The sequence below is a fragment of the Lagenorhynchus albirostris genome, chromosome 21 (assembly GCF_949774975.1).
Source record: "Lagenorhynchus albirostris chromosome 21, mLagAlb1.1, whole genome shotgun sequence".
NCBI lineage: Eukaryota > Metazoa > Chordata > Mammalia > Artiodactyla > Delphinidae > Lagenorhynchus > Lagenorhynchus albirostris.
This window is the reverse complement of record NC_083115.1, coordinates 11,487,457-11,506,564: the sequence shown is the minus strand read 5'-3', so window position 1 is coordinate 11,506,564 and position 19,108 is coordinate 11,487,457. Positions and strand designations below refer to the sequence as shown.

Genomic DNA, 19,108 nt, shown 5'->3' with positions numbered 1-19,108 from the left:
CACATTAAATATTTTAATAGGTCAAACCCATGGTAAAACTTAGAAAAATAAACTGGTGAAAAGAATATTCTTAATGAGACAAACTTAGTACATAATTACACATATATTGGAATACATAAAGAATATAGAGATATCTTCAAACGATTAATACAAAGACTATGCAATAGATAGTTGGGCAAAGTACTTAAACAAGAAAATCACAGGTTAAGTAAAAACTGTCAACAAACACAAAAAGACGTCCAACCCCACTAAATACACAAGAAGATTCATATTAAAAAACCTTTTAGATGGCAAAGATTCTGAAGGATAAGTAATTGCCCTTTTCAAGATAAAAACACTCAACAAACTAGGAATAGAAGGGAACTTCCTCAACAGGGTAAAGGACATGAAAAAACCCCACAGCTAACATCATATTTACTGGGGAAAGATGAACACTTTCCCCCGAGGTTCAGGAACAAGCTATATACCTAAGAGCAAAGAAAACACATGTCTACACCAAAACTTGTTCAAGAATGCTCTTAGCATAATTATTCATAATTGCCAAAAGGTGGAAGTGACCCACATGGTCAACTGATGAATGGATAAACACAACGTAATGTATCCATGTAACAGAATATTTTTCCATAAAAAGGAATGAGGTACTGATACATGCTGCAACATGCAAGAAGCCTGAAAACACTGTTAAGTGAAAGTCACCAGTCATGAAAGGCTACTATTTATGACTTCACTTAATGAAATGGCCAGGCCAGGATAGGATCATATATAGAGACAGAAAGCAGATTAGTGACTGTGTAGGGGTCGTGGGGGGGCTTAGGGGAAAAGGGACAGGAGAGCTTTCAGTGGGTAAAGAGTCTCTTTTTTTGAGGTGATAACGATAACATATCATACTCACTAGGCTGGCAGAAACATTTTTTAAATTTAGTTTTTATTTTATATTAGAGTATAGTTGATTTACAATATTGTGTTAGTTTCAGGTGTACAGCAAAGTGATTCAGTTATACATATAAATATATCCGTTCTTTTTCAGATTCTTTTCCCGCATAGGTTATCACAGAATACCGAGTAGAGCTCCCTGTGCTATACAGTAGGTCCTTGTTTATTATCTATTTTATATATAGTAGTCTGTATATGTTAATCCCAAACTCCTAACTTATCCCTCCCCCTTACCTTTCCCCTTTGGTAATCATACAGTTGTTTTTGAAGTCTGTGAGTCTGGCAGAAACATTTTTTTAAAAGTATATGGGGCTTCCCCGGTGGCACAGTGGTTAAGAATCAGCCTGCCAATGCAGGGGACACGGGTTTGAGCCCTGGTCTGGGAAGATCCCACATGCCGCGGAGCAGCTAAGACTGTGCGCCACAACTACTGAGCCTGCGCTCTAGAGCCTGAGAGCCACAACTACTGAGCCCGTGTGCCACAATTACTGAAGCCTGTGTGCCTAGAGCCCATGCTCTGCAACAAGAGAAGCCACCGCAAATGAGAAGCCCATGCACCGCAATGAAGAGTAGCCCCCGCTCACCGCAACTAGAGAAAGCCCACCTGCAGCAACAAAGACCCAATGCAACCAAAAATAATAAATAAATAAATTTATTTTTTTTAAAAAAGAAGTATATGTACTGGCAATGATGCAGAGTAATTAGGTAACCTGACACAACCACTTTTGAAAACTGTTTGACACTGTCTTTGGATTAAGTTGCACATTCCTGATGTAGATGCATACGCTATAGAAAAACTCTTGCACATATGCACTGAGATGCGTACATGAACATTTAAAACAGCAATATTTGGAATATGAAGAAAACTACAAAATGTCAAAACATCCCCAGAGGAATAGTGTACAGTCACAAAATTGAATAATATGGTGTGTGTGTGTGTGTGTGTGTGTATGTGTGTATACAAATATATGAGTGAAAATGAAGAAACTACAGTTATACATATCAGCGTGGAAGAATCACACAAACATAACACTGAGCAAAAGAAATAACAAAAATAGCTGCAATGGGCTTCCCTGGTGGCGCAGTGGTTGAGAGTCCGCCTGCCGATGCAGGGGACACGGGTTCGTGCCCCGGTCTGGGAAGATCCCACATGCCGCGGAGTGGCTGGGCCCGTGAGCCATGGCCGTTGAGCCTGCGCGTCCGGAGCCTGTGCTCCGCAACGGGAGAGGCCACAACAGTGAGAGGCCCACGTACCACAAAAAAAAAAAAAAAAAAAAAAAAAAAATAGCTGCAATGTAATTCTAGATATATAAAATCGAAAATAGGTAAAGCACAACTATTTTGCTTAGATATTCATAATGTATTAGAAAATCATATTCCGAAGTTGTAAGACCAGCACAAATGCTACTGAAGTAGAAAAATATATGTATCTTACCAGCCCTTTTAGGAAATCCTGTTGAGAGGAGTCTCAAAGATGTCATAAGGTGTCCTTTGTCTACTTTTTGACCAATAAATTTTACTGTTACTATTGCATATGGAAGACACTGCCTAGGTTTATCTACTGGCTTTGAAAGATTATCATATTCATAGAAGTATACCTAAAAGATAAAGAAGGAAGAGAACATTTTTATGCTGATTAATTTTTGCAGACTTGAATAAGCTCCTATTTAAAAAAATCTAGATAACTGCATGTTGGTATTTATTAATCAGCTTCCATACAGCCCCACTCTCCCTGGCTTCTTCAACCCTAGTTTTCCTGAAGAGGAATTTTTTTCCCCACAGCATATTATTTCCTTGATAGGCTTCCAATATCAGCAGAAACAGACACAATCTGTTTTTAAATAAAAAAGTATTTTTTCATTAAAACTTCAATGTTTTGCATATGCTGGGAACCACTATATTTTATTTGGGAGGAAAAGTCAATTAGAAAAATAACAATAGCTTAATACATCTTACATGTGGGAGCATATATATATTTCTAAAATATTTATCCTCATTTAATCATATATATGATTATATATAGTATGTATTACATAATTTAATCTTCTATAAAAGATTAAAGGTCTACTAAGTATCTCAGTAACATATGACAGAAAATTACTGTGTAGTAATTAGTCTACCATGTAATGACTAATACATAAGCCTTTTCTCCTTTTGTGAAGATCAATAACATTTCAAAGTAGCCTTGTTTGTTTTGCAAGTTAGGAATTAATCTATGAAACATCTAAATAAAAGCAGCCACTGTACTTAGAACGAAGTTAAATGTAAATCTGGAAGCTTCTTTATTAATGTTCTGAGATCACAAATATTAAAACAGCTTTTACTATCTATTTATTTAGGTCATATTATGGTGAATGAAGTAAGAGATTTCCATTTAATATTTTGGGCAGTTGTTTTAAGGCTTGTATCATACAGTGTGAGGCATGTGACTTTCAAGTTGTCAAATGAACCGAAAAGTTAACATACTGCTGAACTGTAGGCTTGTAGTTCAATGGTATCTTTCAAAGAGGGGACACTTCTTGACATATGGCAGTCAAAGTTAGGAGAAGGATCCAAAGAAACTTTGTTTTTATCCACTGAAGGCTGAATTTTCTTCACTTTTCCAAAAAGAACCTGGAAAAAAAAAGACAAAAAGAAGTTAAATAAAAATATACCAAAACACTTTAAATTCTCATACTAGGAAAGTAAAGCTAGCTTCTTTTTTAAGGAAAGAAATTCGAATGGAGAGATAATCCATGCCCCAGATGAATGGCATGACTTATTGTAATTATGTCAATTCCCCCTTAAATTAAACTCAAAGACTATAGTAGTTCCAATAAAAATTTCAGAAAATCCATTTGTAGAAATGAGTTTTAGTTTAAAAACTTCCCTGGAAGACTAAACAAGATTAACATATAAAATTTTGGAAACAATTTTTTGAAAAAACTTTGGGTCAGAAATAGAAAATGATGGAACAGGAAAGGTGACATGCACTTCCAGATATTACATACTTTTTAAAAGAACAGTACTACCACAAAAAAGGCAGAGAGGGGAAAAAAGCTGCACAAAATAAAAAGCCCAGGTAAGTCCAAGCATCTATAAAAACATAATATGATATTAAAAGCATCATTTGAAATAAATGAAGCAAAACCAGATTATTCAATAAATGGTGTGGACTTGAAAAAGATTAAATTCCTCTCAACCTATAAACCAAAATAAATACTAAACAAGGTAAACATTTAAGTAATATAAACACTGTAGAAAGAAATACAAGCAAATATCTAACCTCCAAGTGAGGATTCTTTTCTAAGCATATTGCCAAAAAACCATGAACTAAAAACAAATTTCACTGTAAAATATTCCAAAACTTCTGTACACCGAAAACAAATGAGTATAAAAATTTTAAAAACCATGAACTAATTAAGTGATAAAAGGTGGGGAAAAAGTGCAATTAATATGAAAACCACAAATTTTATTTAAGTCAGCAATTCTATTACTTTTTTAATATGCTAATAATTCATTCAAAATTGAAAACAATACTAAATGTAATGTGGTACCCTGTACTTGGATACTGGAAGAGAAAAAAACATTAGTGGAAAAACTGGCAAAAGCTGCATAGTCTGTATTAAATAGTACGTACCAATGTTAGCTTCTTTTCATTTTATTTTATTATTTTTTTAAATTGAGATATAATTGACATACACACTGTTAGTTTCAGTTTCTTAGTTTTAACAGAGGTGTTATAGTTATATGAAATGTTAACATTAGGGGAAGCTGGCTAAATTGTATACAGGACCTTTCTGTACTACCTTCATAATTTTTCTGTAAATTTCAATTTATTACAAAATAAAATGTTTATTTAAAAAAGAGAACAATAAGTGATAAAACATTATACACAGAAAAGCCTAGCTCTCAACATTCACTTTAATGAATTGATAATGCTTATGAATCAACTAGAAACAAAGAAAAGAAAAACCAAGAAACTAGCAAAGGATATTAATAGGCAGTTCACTAAATACTGTCAATGAATATACGCAGAATGTTAAGCTCAGCAATAACTATGAAAAAGAATAAAAAACTGAACCAACAATGAGAAACTACCACATGTTATGACTGGCAAATATCTTTTAAAAAATATAATACACAGAGTTAGTGATGATGTGAGATAACAGACATCCCCCACAGGCTGTGGAAAGGAATGTCAATTAGTACCACCTTTCTCAGGACAACTGGGCATTTCATATCGAAAGCTGTGAAAGTGCACACATACCTCTGACTCCTAATTTGACACATAGGAATTAATCAATTAATTCTTAGCAAATAATCACAGGTGTGTGTAAAATGTACCTACATGAATAATCAAAGTAGTATTTAAAAGTACAAAAATAAGAAAACCAAGTAATTTATATTCCAACATTAAAAAATGTGTTGCACAAATTTATGGTAGAGTTGTACAGTGGAATACTATGTAGTCGTTCAAAAGGATATTACAGAAGAATATTTATTTAATAACATGGAAAATGTTGATTTTAAAATCAATGAAAAAAGCAAGTTACATAATATATAAAGAATGTATTTTGGGGCTTCCCTGGTGGCACAGTGGTTGAGAGTCCGCTGGCCGATGCAGGGGACATGGGTTTGTGCCCCGGTCTGGGAAGATCCCACATGCCGCGGAGCGGCTGGGCCCGTGAGCCATGGCCGCTGAGCACGCGTCCGGAGCCTGTGCTCTGCAACGGGAGAGGCCACAACAGTGAGAGGCCCGCGGACCGCAAAAAAAAAAAAAAAAAAAAAAAAAGAATGTATTTTAATGACCATTATACAATGCATATCCATATATATGAGCAGAAGACTAAGTATTAGGTATACAAAAAAATTGTGTCATTATTAATGGGCTTTTTGGAGCTTCTTAGTATGCTCCAAATTTTCTAAAATCAGTATGTATTATTTTTTAATATAAAAATAAAAATAAATTATGATTTATGAATTTGATAATACCTGAGGTCTAAAAATAATTAAATTATACCAAATGAACCGTTGGTTTTATGTGAATGTACACACATCCTAAGTTACACAACTGAGAATCCTGCCTACTTACTGTGATTTTAGTAGTCCTGGCAAAGTTGCAATTAACAAAAAAGTATATCTTAACCAGTTTGTCTGTTGATGCTTACAATTCGACTGTAAGATTTTTTTTTCAATTTTGAGTAATTTTAGACTTTAAGTAAAGTTGCAAAACAGTTCAGAGATCCCATATACCTCTACCCTGTTTTTCCTAATGTTAACATCTTATATAAGCATGGCAAAATTATCAAAACAAAGAAATTAATATTGTACTACACTATTAAGTAAAATAAACAGTAAGAGTGTAGCAACTCTAGCTTAAGTCAGAATTATTAATACCAATGTCTTGAGGAAAGACACTTAGAACACTCTGGTATTAATTATAGTCTGAACAAAAGAGAGAAAGATAAGAAGGTCAATTAGGAGAGAAAAAATATACATTAGGAAAACCAATATGGTAAAGGCTGCCTTTGTTTACTTGAAGACTTTTATGCTGCACACCCACTGGAGTCAAAAATAGGGGAGGGCTTCCCTAGTGGCACAGTGGTTGAGAGTCCACCTGCCGATGCAGGGGACACGGGTTCGTGCCCCGGTCCGGGAAGATCCCACATGCCGCGGAGCGGCTGGGCCCATGAGCCATGGCCACTGAGCCTGCGCGTCCGGAGCCTGTGCTCCGCAATGGAAGAGGCCACAACAGTGAGAGGCCCGCGTACAGCAAAAAAACAAAAAAAAAAAAAAGGGGAAAATTTCAAATGATGATGATAGTAATAAATAATATTTATTTTATACAATGCAACTTTAAAACATTAATAATTCATATTGAAAGTAAAATACAAAAAAAAGAAAGTAAAATACATTTAGGTCAATTTAAAGCAAACTGAATATAATATTTAGTATTTGTTTTGTGCTACCAACCTTAAAAATTATAATACTTTCTACAGTAATGCTTCTACTGTGAGCAAAATTCAAGGCCACATCAACATGTCTAAATATATAAATTCCAAGAAGAGGGTTGCCTAGTATCTTCAATGTAGATGTTCTGGTACTTATTCCATTCTGATATATCTCAGCCACATCACTCTGAGGAAGTGCTAAAAAGCAGAAATGTTCTTCAAGTTCTCTGCCATGTCTTCCACTCCCACGCATCTCTGACCTAAAGCAAACAGCGTGTAATTAAATGAGAACATCAACAGAATTTTCAAGGAGAAGATGAATACTTGAGCTAGCTTGCTACAGTTATGGTAACTATCCTATGGTAACAAGTTAGGCTGAAAAATCATCTAAGGAAAGAATTCAGGAAATATTTCAATAACTACTTGTGTAGGCCAATGGAAATAAGGGCTAACATTTCCTGAATGCTAATGTCCCCAGCACTGTTAAGACTTAACCGTTTCATGCATTTTGTCATTTTGTTCTCAAATCCCCAAGAATTGAATTACTGCTATTACTATTACTTATTGTCATTGTTACACACATTTTTAAAATGAGAAATATGAGGTTCAGAGGGTTAAAACTTGCCAAAATAGTAAAGTGACAAGAGTCGGAAATATATATGCCAATTCTTGTCCATTAAGTTCTGGAGCTAAAGTTCTTATTTGTGTTACAGAGGGAAGGACATGCGTTTCTTAAATATACACAGAGAGGGACACATAGACAATACACTTATACATGGTCAATTATTAGGGCCATTCTCTATTCTCCAGGGATCTAGGTCACAACTGGGAGAAGCAAGCTAGAATTTGATTACAGGCTCCTATCTTGGCACTATGAAAATTATAAATCATTCTCAGAAAAGGTTATAATCTAAAGTACAGACACTGTTGAACTTTTACCCACATTCCACGAGAATCACTGAAACATATAAAACACCTATCCTTCTCCTCCAATTGGTGCACCAGGGAAGGGAGTTCTACATGGCCTGCTCAGGAGCAGCAGCAGCGGCAGCAACTGCCACAGCAGGTGATAAGGACAGAGAGGTTCAATCACTGTGACACAAGTGTGATTCCAAAAGATTATCAGCAATGGAGAAGCTACAGAACCGAGAAAGTAATGTGCATACCACAAAAGGAAAACTGCTCTTGAAAACCACATGCTACCTATATTTGTTATTTCCTGGAACACCACTCAAAGAATTTGTAAGTATACTATGCACATTAGTGTATTAATATTTATTTGCAAAAATAATTCACCTTTACAGTAGACAGGCCCATGGCAACAAAACACATGGCAACAATAACAAGCAAGACTAACCGATGAGATCATGACCATTTCTCTCAGTTCTGGAAATGTCAGCCTTAACTTTCAACTCCACCGTCATCATTTCCTGCTCTTGTTTTTAGCTTGACGTTAGACTCTATAAACCACTAAGATCTCCATGTTGATTGTTAAGGTTTAATTCTCACAGAAGAATTACAATACTTTTTTCTGTTTTCCTAATTTCTCATGTGGTTTTTCTTGGGATCTGGAAGGACTCCCACAACAAAAGCACAAAGCATGAGAGGGAGGGAGGAAATCAAAATATATTGTTGTAAGGTTCTTACAGCACACATGAATCACATTATGTGAAGGCGTATTGTGATAAAGATGTATACAGGCATACCTTGTTTTATTGTACTTCACTGCATTGGGCTTCGCAGATATTGCATTTTTTATGAACTGAAGGTTTGTAGCAACCTTGCGTCAAGTAAGCCTATTGGCACCATTTTTCCAACAGCATTTGTTCACTTTGTGTCCCTGTGTCACATCTGGGTAATACTCGCAGTATTTCAAACTTTTTCATTATTATTATATTTGTTATGGTGATCTGTGATCTGTGATATTTGATGTTACTACTATGATTCACTGAAGGCTCAGATGATGGTTAGTATTTTTTAGCAATAATGCATTTTTAAATTAAGGTGTGTACATTGTTTTTTTAATGCTATTGCACACTTACACTATAATGTAAACATAACTTTATATGCACTGGGAAGCCAAAAAAATTGTGTGAATCTCTTTATTGTGGTCTGGAACTGAAGCTGTGATACCTCCAAGGTATGCCTGTAAAGTAAACCCTAGAGCAGTGGTGCCGTTGACATTCTGGACCAAATAATTCTTTGTATTACCTAGTCATCTTATTGGCTGAACGTTATATCCTGTTAATGGACTGAGTAGAATGAAAAAAATACACCTTAATAAAGATCCGATCCAGGGCTCCAAAAACCTTTATAAATTCAAGTAGAAAATATTCCCTGAAGGTTTGCGTTAGTAATAATACTGTTAAATACTTTGTACTTTTCAATGTATATTCAGAATTACACTTGAAAAAAATTTAGGACTAAATATGATTTACATAATCAAAATTACCAATTAAAAATCAGCCTTTAGAACTATTTCTAGGTCTAAAAAGGTTTGTAAAGGGTTGACTTTCAAAGTTATTCAGACACTAGGATCTATGTTAACTTGTGAAATGACAGCGGCTCTGAGTTTCAACAATTCCATTTCAGAGACGATAGGTAAAATGAATCCAAATAGTCTTTTGTCTTTTTTTTTTTTTTTGGCCGTGCCACCGTGCGTGCCTTACAGGATCTTAGTTCCCCGACCAGGGACTGAACCTGCACTCTCGGCAGTGAAAGCACAAAGTCCTAACCACTGGACTGCCAGGGAATTCCTGTACACAGAATATTTTCAATAAATATACAGTTGGCTCTCTGTATCGGTTGGTTCTGCATCCATGGATTCAACCAACCATGGACTGCAAACAACTTACAATCCATGATTGGCTGAATCTGAGGATGCAGAACTCGTGGATATGGAGAACCAACTATGGGACCTGAGCATCTGCAGATTTTGGTATTTGGGGCAGGTCCTGGAACCAATCTCCCATGGGTACCAAGGGACAACTGTAAATGTAAAAGACTTAGATAAAACTCATATTGATGAGAAGTTATATAAGTTAGCAAAGCACAATAGTGGTAGAGCTGTGCACTTACACCTGTCACCAACCTAAATTCCCATGTGTGCACCATGGCAAGACCCTGCTGATAACCAAGGCCCTACAGCAGCATGTAGGCCCACATCCAGCCCTGTCTTCTGTCACTGGCCTGCACCACTAGGCTCACCTGCAGCTAGCCCTTCCACAGTGATGGATACCCCTGGCCCCCATCAGGCCTCCACAGCTACATGTCCATGGCAAGATCCAGCAGTCATAGTAATGCACACCAACAGCCAGGACCACACCAAAGCTGTCAGTGCACCTGCCATTGGCACTTGCCTTGATATCTGCCCTGGCCCCCACTGCTACATGTGTGTTTATTTGATTTCTTTTTAGTCCTAGAATTCTAAGTATTTAATCACATTTTGAGATAATCGTTTAGTTACAGTAAATGCTTTTTGCTTCCATTTTCCTTTCTTTATTTTATTCACTGTAAGTTATCTTATTGTTCCCAAGAGAGTATAACTTTAAAATGAGTTAACATGTTACATTTTCCTTTCTAACATGAAATTTAATTATATTGCATTTAATTCATGTAAGTGTTCATCTAACAAGTGGATTCTTAGATATTTTTTGAGTTACTAAGAAACAGAACTTCTCTTTTCCTTTCCTTTTGCTCCTCTTCTTCCTTATTCCTCTTTTTTCTCAAGTAAATTCCTCAGCATCGTCTTCTGCTCGCAGATTCACAAAGCTGAGTCCACTAGAGCTGGAAGAGGCTGTAATGATCCTCCTGTCCATGAGTTCCTGACCTGGGGTTCACCTACACAGGAAAAGTCCCAGGTTGGCTATTGTGGGGAGCCCAAAAACCTTAAAATTCTGTGCAAAGCTCTGTGTTGATGTGCACTTCCCTGGGAAGAGGGGCTATAGCTTCATCAAATTCTCAGAGGGGTCCCTGACCCCAAAGGTTAAATAAGTATCACTGATGAGAAAAACAATGACCAAGATGTCAAAATAGCTCATCCAGGATCACATAACTATGTAGTGGCAGAACCAGGAGTAGAAATTTGGTCTCTGGCTTCTAGTACAAGGCTTTTTCTGCTACACTAAGAAAGCGGGCCTAGCTTCAATTTTTATGGGGTTGTTGATATACAGTTTATGTCTTCTTTTTTTAAAATTTTTCTTTCTTTTTTAAAAATTTTTTATCAGAAACAACCTAAATGTCCATCAATAGAGGAATGCATAAAGAAGATGTGGTACAGATACACATGGAATATCACTCAGCTGTAAAAAGGAACGAAACTGGGTCATTTGTAGAGACGTGGATGGACCTAGAGATTGTCATACAGAGTGAAGGGAGTCAGAAAGAGAAAAACAAGTATCGTATATTTGTGGAATATACGATAATGCATATATGTGGAATCTGAAAATATTGGTATAGACGACCTTATTTACAAAGCAGAAATAGAGACACAGATGTAGCGAACAAACATATGGATACCAAGGGGGAAGGAGGGGTGGGATGAATTGGGAGATTGGGATTGACATATATACACTATTGACACTATGCATAAAATAGATAACTAATGAGGACCTACTGTATAGCACAGGGAACTCTACTCAATGCTCTGTGGTGACCTAAGTGAGAAGGAAATCCAAAAAAGAGGGAATATATGTACATATATAGCTGATTCACTTTGCTGTACAGGAGAAACTAACACAACATTGTAAAGCAGCTATACATGTGTGTTTATAACCAGCCCTGTCACAACTCAGGCACCTGCAACTGGCCCGCACAGCCGAGTGTGTGCATACAAACCAGCTTGGGCCACTACTGCTGCTTACTCTGGTCCTCTCCCTAGTTTATGGACCTGGAGGTGCTGCTGAGAACCCCAACAGCCATTGTAACCTCTGCAGACCCCTGGCAGTGCTTGCCGAAGACCACACAAATTGTCGATGTTGTGGATCCCAACGGCCTGATCTACTGAGTTACACCACAATCCCCAAGACATGTAGCCACCACATGCCCCTCCACTTGGCACCTGCAGCACTAACCCAGGGTCACAGCACTCTCCGGCATGTCCCCACCCCAGGTGAAAGTCTTTTCTTAGCAAAGTCAGTCCATAAAGTCTCTTCTTTAAATGTGCAGACACCTATGCAAGGCTAAAGGACCATGAAGAATCAGGGAAACGTGACTCCACCAAAGAAATACAGTAAACCTCCAGTAAATGGCCCCCCAAAAATGGAGATACAGGATTTGCTACATACAGTTATGTAGGTCATAAGTCTGACATGGGTCTCATGGGGCTAAAATCAAGGTGTCGTCTAGACTGCGTTTCTTTCTTAGGCTCTAGGGGAGGATCTCTTTCCTTGTTGGCAGAATTCAATCACCTGCAGTTGGAGGACTGAGATCCCACTTCCTTGCTGGCTGTTAGCCAAAAGCGATCCCCAAATTCCAGACAATACCTGCGTTCATAACACCTTTCCTGCATCCTTAAAGCCAGCAAAGGCAAGCTGAATCCTTCTCATACTTTTCTTTCTTCCTTCAGTCTCTCACTCTTCTGTCTTCCTCTTAAGTTTTTATGATTAAGAGCTCACATCATTAAATTGGGCCCACCCAGATTACCCAAAATAATCACCCAAACTCAAGGTCTGTGACCTCAATCACATTTGCAAAGTCCTTTTTGTTAGGTTAAAGGTTGTGGGGATCAGAGTGTGGGCATCTTTGGGGGAGCATTATGCTGGCTACCACAGGAAGAATCTGAACTTATTTAGTCCCTCAACAATATTAGGAACTCAAGTTTCTTTTCCTTGACTCTCTACACTGATGTCCATAGCTTTATCTTTATCTCTGCCTGGCTCCTCTTGTGGTCATAAGAGAGCTCCCAGCAGCAACTAGGCCTACCTGCTCCCTTGCCCACAGACACCAATAGAGACAGTGACTTCACCTTCCCAGGATTTCTAAGAAAGCCTCATACCGTGTTATACTGAACCATATTGACTATGCTTGTACATCAGTAAACCAACAAAGGCAAGGGGAATGGGACAAAGAATAGTTTAGACTAATTACATGAGACAATCTAGAACTATTAGGGAGGCTGCAGTCTACTCGTTTGGTTCTCCTTTAGTCACACCCTTCTTCCAACACTTACACTTTCAAAAATGCTCATGCTCACACTGAGCAGGTCAATCCACCTCACAAAACGGGAACAATCCAGTCTCATCGAGTTACTGCATCTAACTTCAGATCAATGATGTGAGTAATACGCCTTCCCTTAAAGTGGGTCTGGAGGTAGACTCATATAGTCAACATCCATTTAGGCAGCATATGGTTACAAGGTTAAGTTACCTACACGAAAAATAAACCGGTGAAGAAAACGTAGGGTAACCACAATTAAATTTAGAGAAGTGAAGAATGACACAATGGTCAGTGTTAACTGGCCCTTAGCACAAAGTATATCCTTCTAGAAAGAAATAGCTAGGATTCTTGGCCCTCAAAATTCCAAAGGCTAGGAACCATACCATGATCTTGTTTAGACAATGGTTGTCATTAGGAATTTCAGTCTCCTGGCAACAAGCCTCTGAGACCCTCCCATTTCCCAAGGCCCTGAATTTAGAATGGTCATTACCCACTGCATTACAATTTGAAACTATCCATTTCTTTCCCCAGACTGCATTTAAAATATATCTTTATTGCATTAAGTTGAGTAGTTCCATTTACCAGGTAGAAAATGCTTAAAAGGACGTATCTGGGAAAGGCTGAAGGCAACAGATTTGTGCCTCATACTTACTTCAGATTTGCCTCATACTTATCTCTTGTTAAATCTCCTTTCTTTCAAACCCATATTCACACTAACTTTGGAAAAGATGAATGCTTTACTTCAAGCTAATCTTGCAAAGCTGATCTGTAAAACTAGGCCATAAGTACAAAGGATTTTTTTTTTAACCAAATCTGAATTTTAAAGGCCTCTTGGATCTAAGCAGGAAATGGGCAGGGCACTTCAACATCCTGAATTTTTTTTGTACAAGTTCCCCCCAAACCACAGCCTCATAAAATATATGGTCTGTGCCCCCACATATCATCCACTTCCCATTTAGGAACAGTGAGACATCCTTATTGCCTTCTTTCCAAGTTAAATCCATATCTTAGAATCTTCCACTAGCAAGTGGAAGTACCAAGTTCAACACCAGTACCAAGTTCAATACCAGTTTAAATGCTATTGACTTCAAGTATGGAAAACCATTCAAACTGGCTTAAAATTGAGTTAACTTCTTCTTTTTTTTTATACATTTATTTATTTACTTATTTTTGGCTGCGTTGGGTCTTCGTCGCTGCGTGCGGGCTTTCTCTAGTTGCGGAGAGCGGGGTCTACTCTTCGTTGCGGTGCACGGGCTTCTCATTGCGGTGCCTCCTCTTGTGGAGCACGGGCTCTAGGCTCATGGGCTTCAGCAGCTGTGGCACGCAGGCTCAGCAGCTGCGGCGCACGGGCTTAGTTGCTCCGCGGCATGTGGGATCTTCCCAGACCAGGGCTTGAACCCATGTCTCCTGCATTGGCAGGCAGATTCTTAACCACTGCGCCACCAGGGAAGTCCCGAGTTAACTTCTTACAACAAGAAATTCAGAAATCAGGCAGCCTTTATCAGTTGACCTATTCCACAGCTCCAGATGTTTTCAAGGATTCAGGTTTTTTCCATCTCTCTGTTTTGCTGTCATCACCTCAGAGGGTCATCCAACTGGTGTCGTCATTATTCCAAGAGTGCGGCCATCAACAGGTTGAGCAACATGCTTCCTTGTTCACAGCAGATTGGCTTCTCTTTTCCAGAGACGCTCCCCCCCCCCCCCGCCCACAAGCCAATCTGTCCTCAGTGTGTCACTGGCCCGAACTGATTTAGTTCTGCACCCTCTCCCCAAACCAATCATTGATAAAAGTAGATGAAATTAAGCATGGACGGCTCAGTCCACTCATCTGGGGTAGAACGTAAACTGAGATGCCAAGTACAAATTTAACCACAGTGTCAAGATAGGTACTGACAATTTTTAAAATGATACCCTTTCACATAAATTTGAAATGTTTAAAGGTAAGTTATCTTAAAACAAAAAAGGGTCAAACTGATACAAATAGCACAATATACTTAAGAAGAAGTGAATTCAGTTCTCTTTTACCCATTAAGACCAGCTCAAGTTCTTAACTCTTCAGAACATCTCTCAAGACTCTTAGGAAGAATACTCAATCCCTCATCTATGCACCTACCTCTTACTATAACGTTATTTTATATTTAGCTATATGTCTTCTCCACTGGAATGTAAACTCTTTACGGCTGAGGAGAAAACATTCATTTTTCTCTGAGGGTATCAAATACAACATCTGACACAGTAGGCACTCAAATGCTCAATGAATGACTTAATACACAGATGTTTAGATGATTAACGTGTTTTTGCTGATTTCACACTTAAGAAGTGGTAGATGCAATGTGGATAAAAAGTGGAGACTGGGGAGTTCACTGGTGGCCTAGTGGTTAGGATTCTGGGCTCTCACTGTGTGGCCTGGGTTCAGCCCCTGGTTGGGGAAATGAGATCCCGCAAGCTGTGCAGCACGGCCAACACAACAACAACAACAACAACAAAGAAGTGGAGATTGGTATCTTTCTGGAGCGACTTGCTTTTGCTGAGATCACAGATTTATAAACTCCTCTAAGGGGAACAATAAAAAGAAAAGCTAGAGGCAGTCAATGTTATTAATACTTTCTCTTTTCATCTCTCCATCCTATTTTTCTCTTCTGCTAACCAATTCTGATCTTTCCTTTTATTTTTTTTTACCTGTGCCTAAGGCTACTTAAGGGTACTTTCCACCTTCATTGATTTAAAACAATGAAATAAAAATGTAACTTAATTTAACAGTTAAGTGCTCACTGTGTTGCCAGACTCGGTTCCATACTATGGACACAAAAAACAAATAAGATAAAACTCATAATGTAGTAAGGGAATCAGACAAAACCAACATAGTGTGGTAAGTCATGTAAAATGAGTATAAAGTACTATGGGAGATAAATGAGTTTGTCTAATTGGGCAAATACCTAAGAAACAAATAAATCCTATACACATTAGTCATTCAGAATGTTCTATCAAGTCTTGTATTGTTGGGTAGTTGTTCTAACTTTTCTGTAATGTTAACAGGGAGAAATAAATGGTTGAAAATGAAGTGTCAGGGGGCATTATGAAAAAGGACACAATTTAAATATGCCTAATATAACCAAAATCAAGGAACAATGCAGGAATTCATTTTTGATCAAACTACTATTTCGATCTGGAAGGGGCAGTGTATAGCCAGTCCATTACTATATTTTTGCTCAAAACTGTGATTTTTAGATGAAAAAATATGCCATCAACTATTTCTGTCATTCTCACCAATTCTCCCCAACAGACAACAAGTGGGGTAGCATGTCTGAGTCAAGAGGAATTGATTCTAAAACAAAAAAAAGAGACCAAAAACATTCCAAAATGAGTTCTAAGTGTGGGTCCATCAAACTATAGTTATGTTCTAAGTTAAAAATGCAAAATGGTGAAGGAGGCAAGTTCAGAAAATGAAAATGCTAAAACTGTGTTCACACAAGATCTAAACGTATTAAATACAAAATGTTTACAATGAGAACTCTGCATGTGCTCTTATTTTTTCTTACTAAGATAACATAATGGTTATCTTATGGTTATCTTATCCCTGGTGGCGCAGTGGTTAAGTATCTGCCTCCCAATGCAGGGGACATGGGTTCGAGCCCTGGTCCAGGAAGATTCCCACATGCCACGGAGCAACTAAGCCCGTGTGCCACAACTACTGAGCCTGCGCTCTAGAGCCCGCGAGCCACAACTACTGAGCCTGCACTCTAGAGCCCGTGAGCCATAACTACTGAGCCTGCGTGCCACAACTACTGAAGCACGTGCCTAGAGCCTGTGCTCCACAACAAGAGAAGCCACCACAATGAGGAGCCCATACACCACAACGAAGAGTAGCCCCTGCTCGCCGCAACTAGAGAAAGCCCGCGCGCAGAAACGAAGACCCAATGCAGCCAAAAATAATTCATAAATAAATAAATAAATAAATTAACTAACATAATGGAATGTGCCTTCCCAAAAACCAGAAGGGGTACTTTTTAAAAGTGTCAGAAATTGTGGCTCTAGTGGAGTAGTTGGAAATAGCCAGATACAACTCTGCCAAATTAAAACATCAACTCAGTCTCTGAAGGACTGAGTCAAGAAAAAAAATTCCATTCTAAATATTTTAAGTGCTATTTTATATTATGCAGGAGGCACAAGGATCTACAAAATGGCTCCTTAATAAATGTGCTGATGTATGCTTCTGAAAAACTTACAAAGATTAAAAAAGAAGGGAGTGTCTGAAGTCTGGCTACATTAATGTGCAGGACTTACTAACCAAATCTCACACTTAGCTTTTTACTATTACAGAAGGCTATGAGATGGCAACAAAATAAGGAATAAAACACCTCTGTACTTATTTTCTTAGTAATACTTATCAAATCTCAAATGGCAGAAATAACAGATTCGTATAAAACCTCATAGCAAAAACAAACAAAATCTCAAACTTCCTTAGGTCACAGTAACTTACCTCTTAGAAGTAAAATTTTTTTCCAGCTCTTCATTGTGAATCAGTTTTGTATCTCCAAACTGCCACGAAGACTGTAGATCACAGCCTACATCAAGCCGGCACTGATTAAGAGTATCGTGTATGAAATTATACTCTCTAGTATTGGTGCAACAAGGTGACAAGTAAACTAAAAATAAAGAAAAGGGCAAGTGGTTATTTGTGTTTAAAATGACATCGTTGGGACTTCCTGGTGGCGCAGTGGTTAAGAATCTGCCTGCCAATGCAGGCAACACCGGTTCGAGCCCTGGTCCTGGAAGATCCCACATGCCACGGAGCTACTGAGCGGGTGTGCCACAACTACGGCAGCCTGCGTGCCTAGAGCCTGTGCTCCGCAACAAAGAGAAGCCACCGCAATGAGAAGCCCACTCGCCGCAACTAGAGAAAGCCCGTGCACAGCAACGAACACCTAACACAGCCAAATAAATAAATAATAAAATGACATAATTGTACATCTGCACAATCACAACTGTGTATCAATATAAGACACAAAATAAAAAAATATTGGGAATTTTCTTTAACCATCTGGAGGCATTTATATTTAAGATTCTATAACGGTAATACAGACTTCCTATACCTCGTATAAATGAAAATATGAAACTTGTGTTTCTCCACTACCTATAAGGAGTTCTTAAAAGTTGACGCAGATATACTAGATAGTACTAGAATTCAAGTGACTTGTTTTCAACTTAAGATGTACAGACTCTATAACATACAGTGCTACACAAACCTGGTAGCTACTGTTAGTGCATGAATATTTCTTGAATTTCCCCCAAATAAGGCAACCTATATACTAGTAAACTGGTTATTTTGACTTGCAAAAATACCAGAATATCGCTGTAAACTCTTGGCTGACGTGGTGGCATGACTAAGAGGCACTCTTTGAGAAGACAATAAGCAGTGTTTTAAGCATTGCTATATTAAGTAGATGCATAAAAGAATAAAACCCTCAAGGAAGAGGACTCGGAGGAAACTGGGGAATACAGTTGATTCTTGTTATTTGGCGAAGGTATAGTCTATTAAAGTTGCTGCCAAGAGTGAATTAGTGAATACTGAACTATTAATCTTAGGAGAAATACAGGGTTAGGTTCCTGTCAGCCTCTGGTCACATTTTTGACAACTGGAATGCCATCTGCAGTAAGTTTGTTTGTCAACATCCCGGTAAGACAAGCCAGTCTCATCAGGGATGGAAACTTGCCACATAACCTTTTCCTGTATAACACTTAGCAGGTGTCTTTAAAATTCTCCCCCAGCCTCCTGTTCTGCAGAACCTGCCTACCTGCATCCCTTATCACCTTTTGAAATGTGTGAGTCAGCCAGCACTAGCCAAGAGGGACCTAACATTTTCCTGCCCCTGGGGACCATGACTGTAAGTCTCTTTGGCTTTTTGCCTCACAACAATGCTGCCCACAAGCTATTTATTTATTTATTTGTGTGTTGGGTCTTCGTTTCTGTGCGAGGGCTTTCTCTAGTTGCGGCGAGTGGGGGCCAATCTTCATCGCGGTGTGCGGGCCTCTCACTGTTGTGGCCTCTCGTTGCGGAGCACAGGCTCCAGACGCGCAGGCTCAGT

The 19,108-nt window shown here is 38.3% G+C and overlaps 1 protein-coding gene across 1 annotated transcript in view; it reads right to left on the bottom strand.

Annotated features, from left to right (window-relative positions):
* TEX15 (testis expressed 15, meiosis and synapsis associated) overlaps positions 1-19,108 on the bottom strand; it is a 40,957-nt gene that overhangs the window by 14,713 nt on the left and 7,136 nt on the right. The window contains 4 exon segments of the mRNA XM_060136714.1: positions 2,369-2,531; positions 3,400-3,546; positions 6,889-7,126; positions 17,503-17,668. Of these exon segments, the coding sequence (XP_059992697.1) occupies positions 2,369-2,531; positions 3,400-3,546; positions 6,889-7,126; positions 17,503-17,668 (714 nt within the window).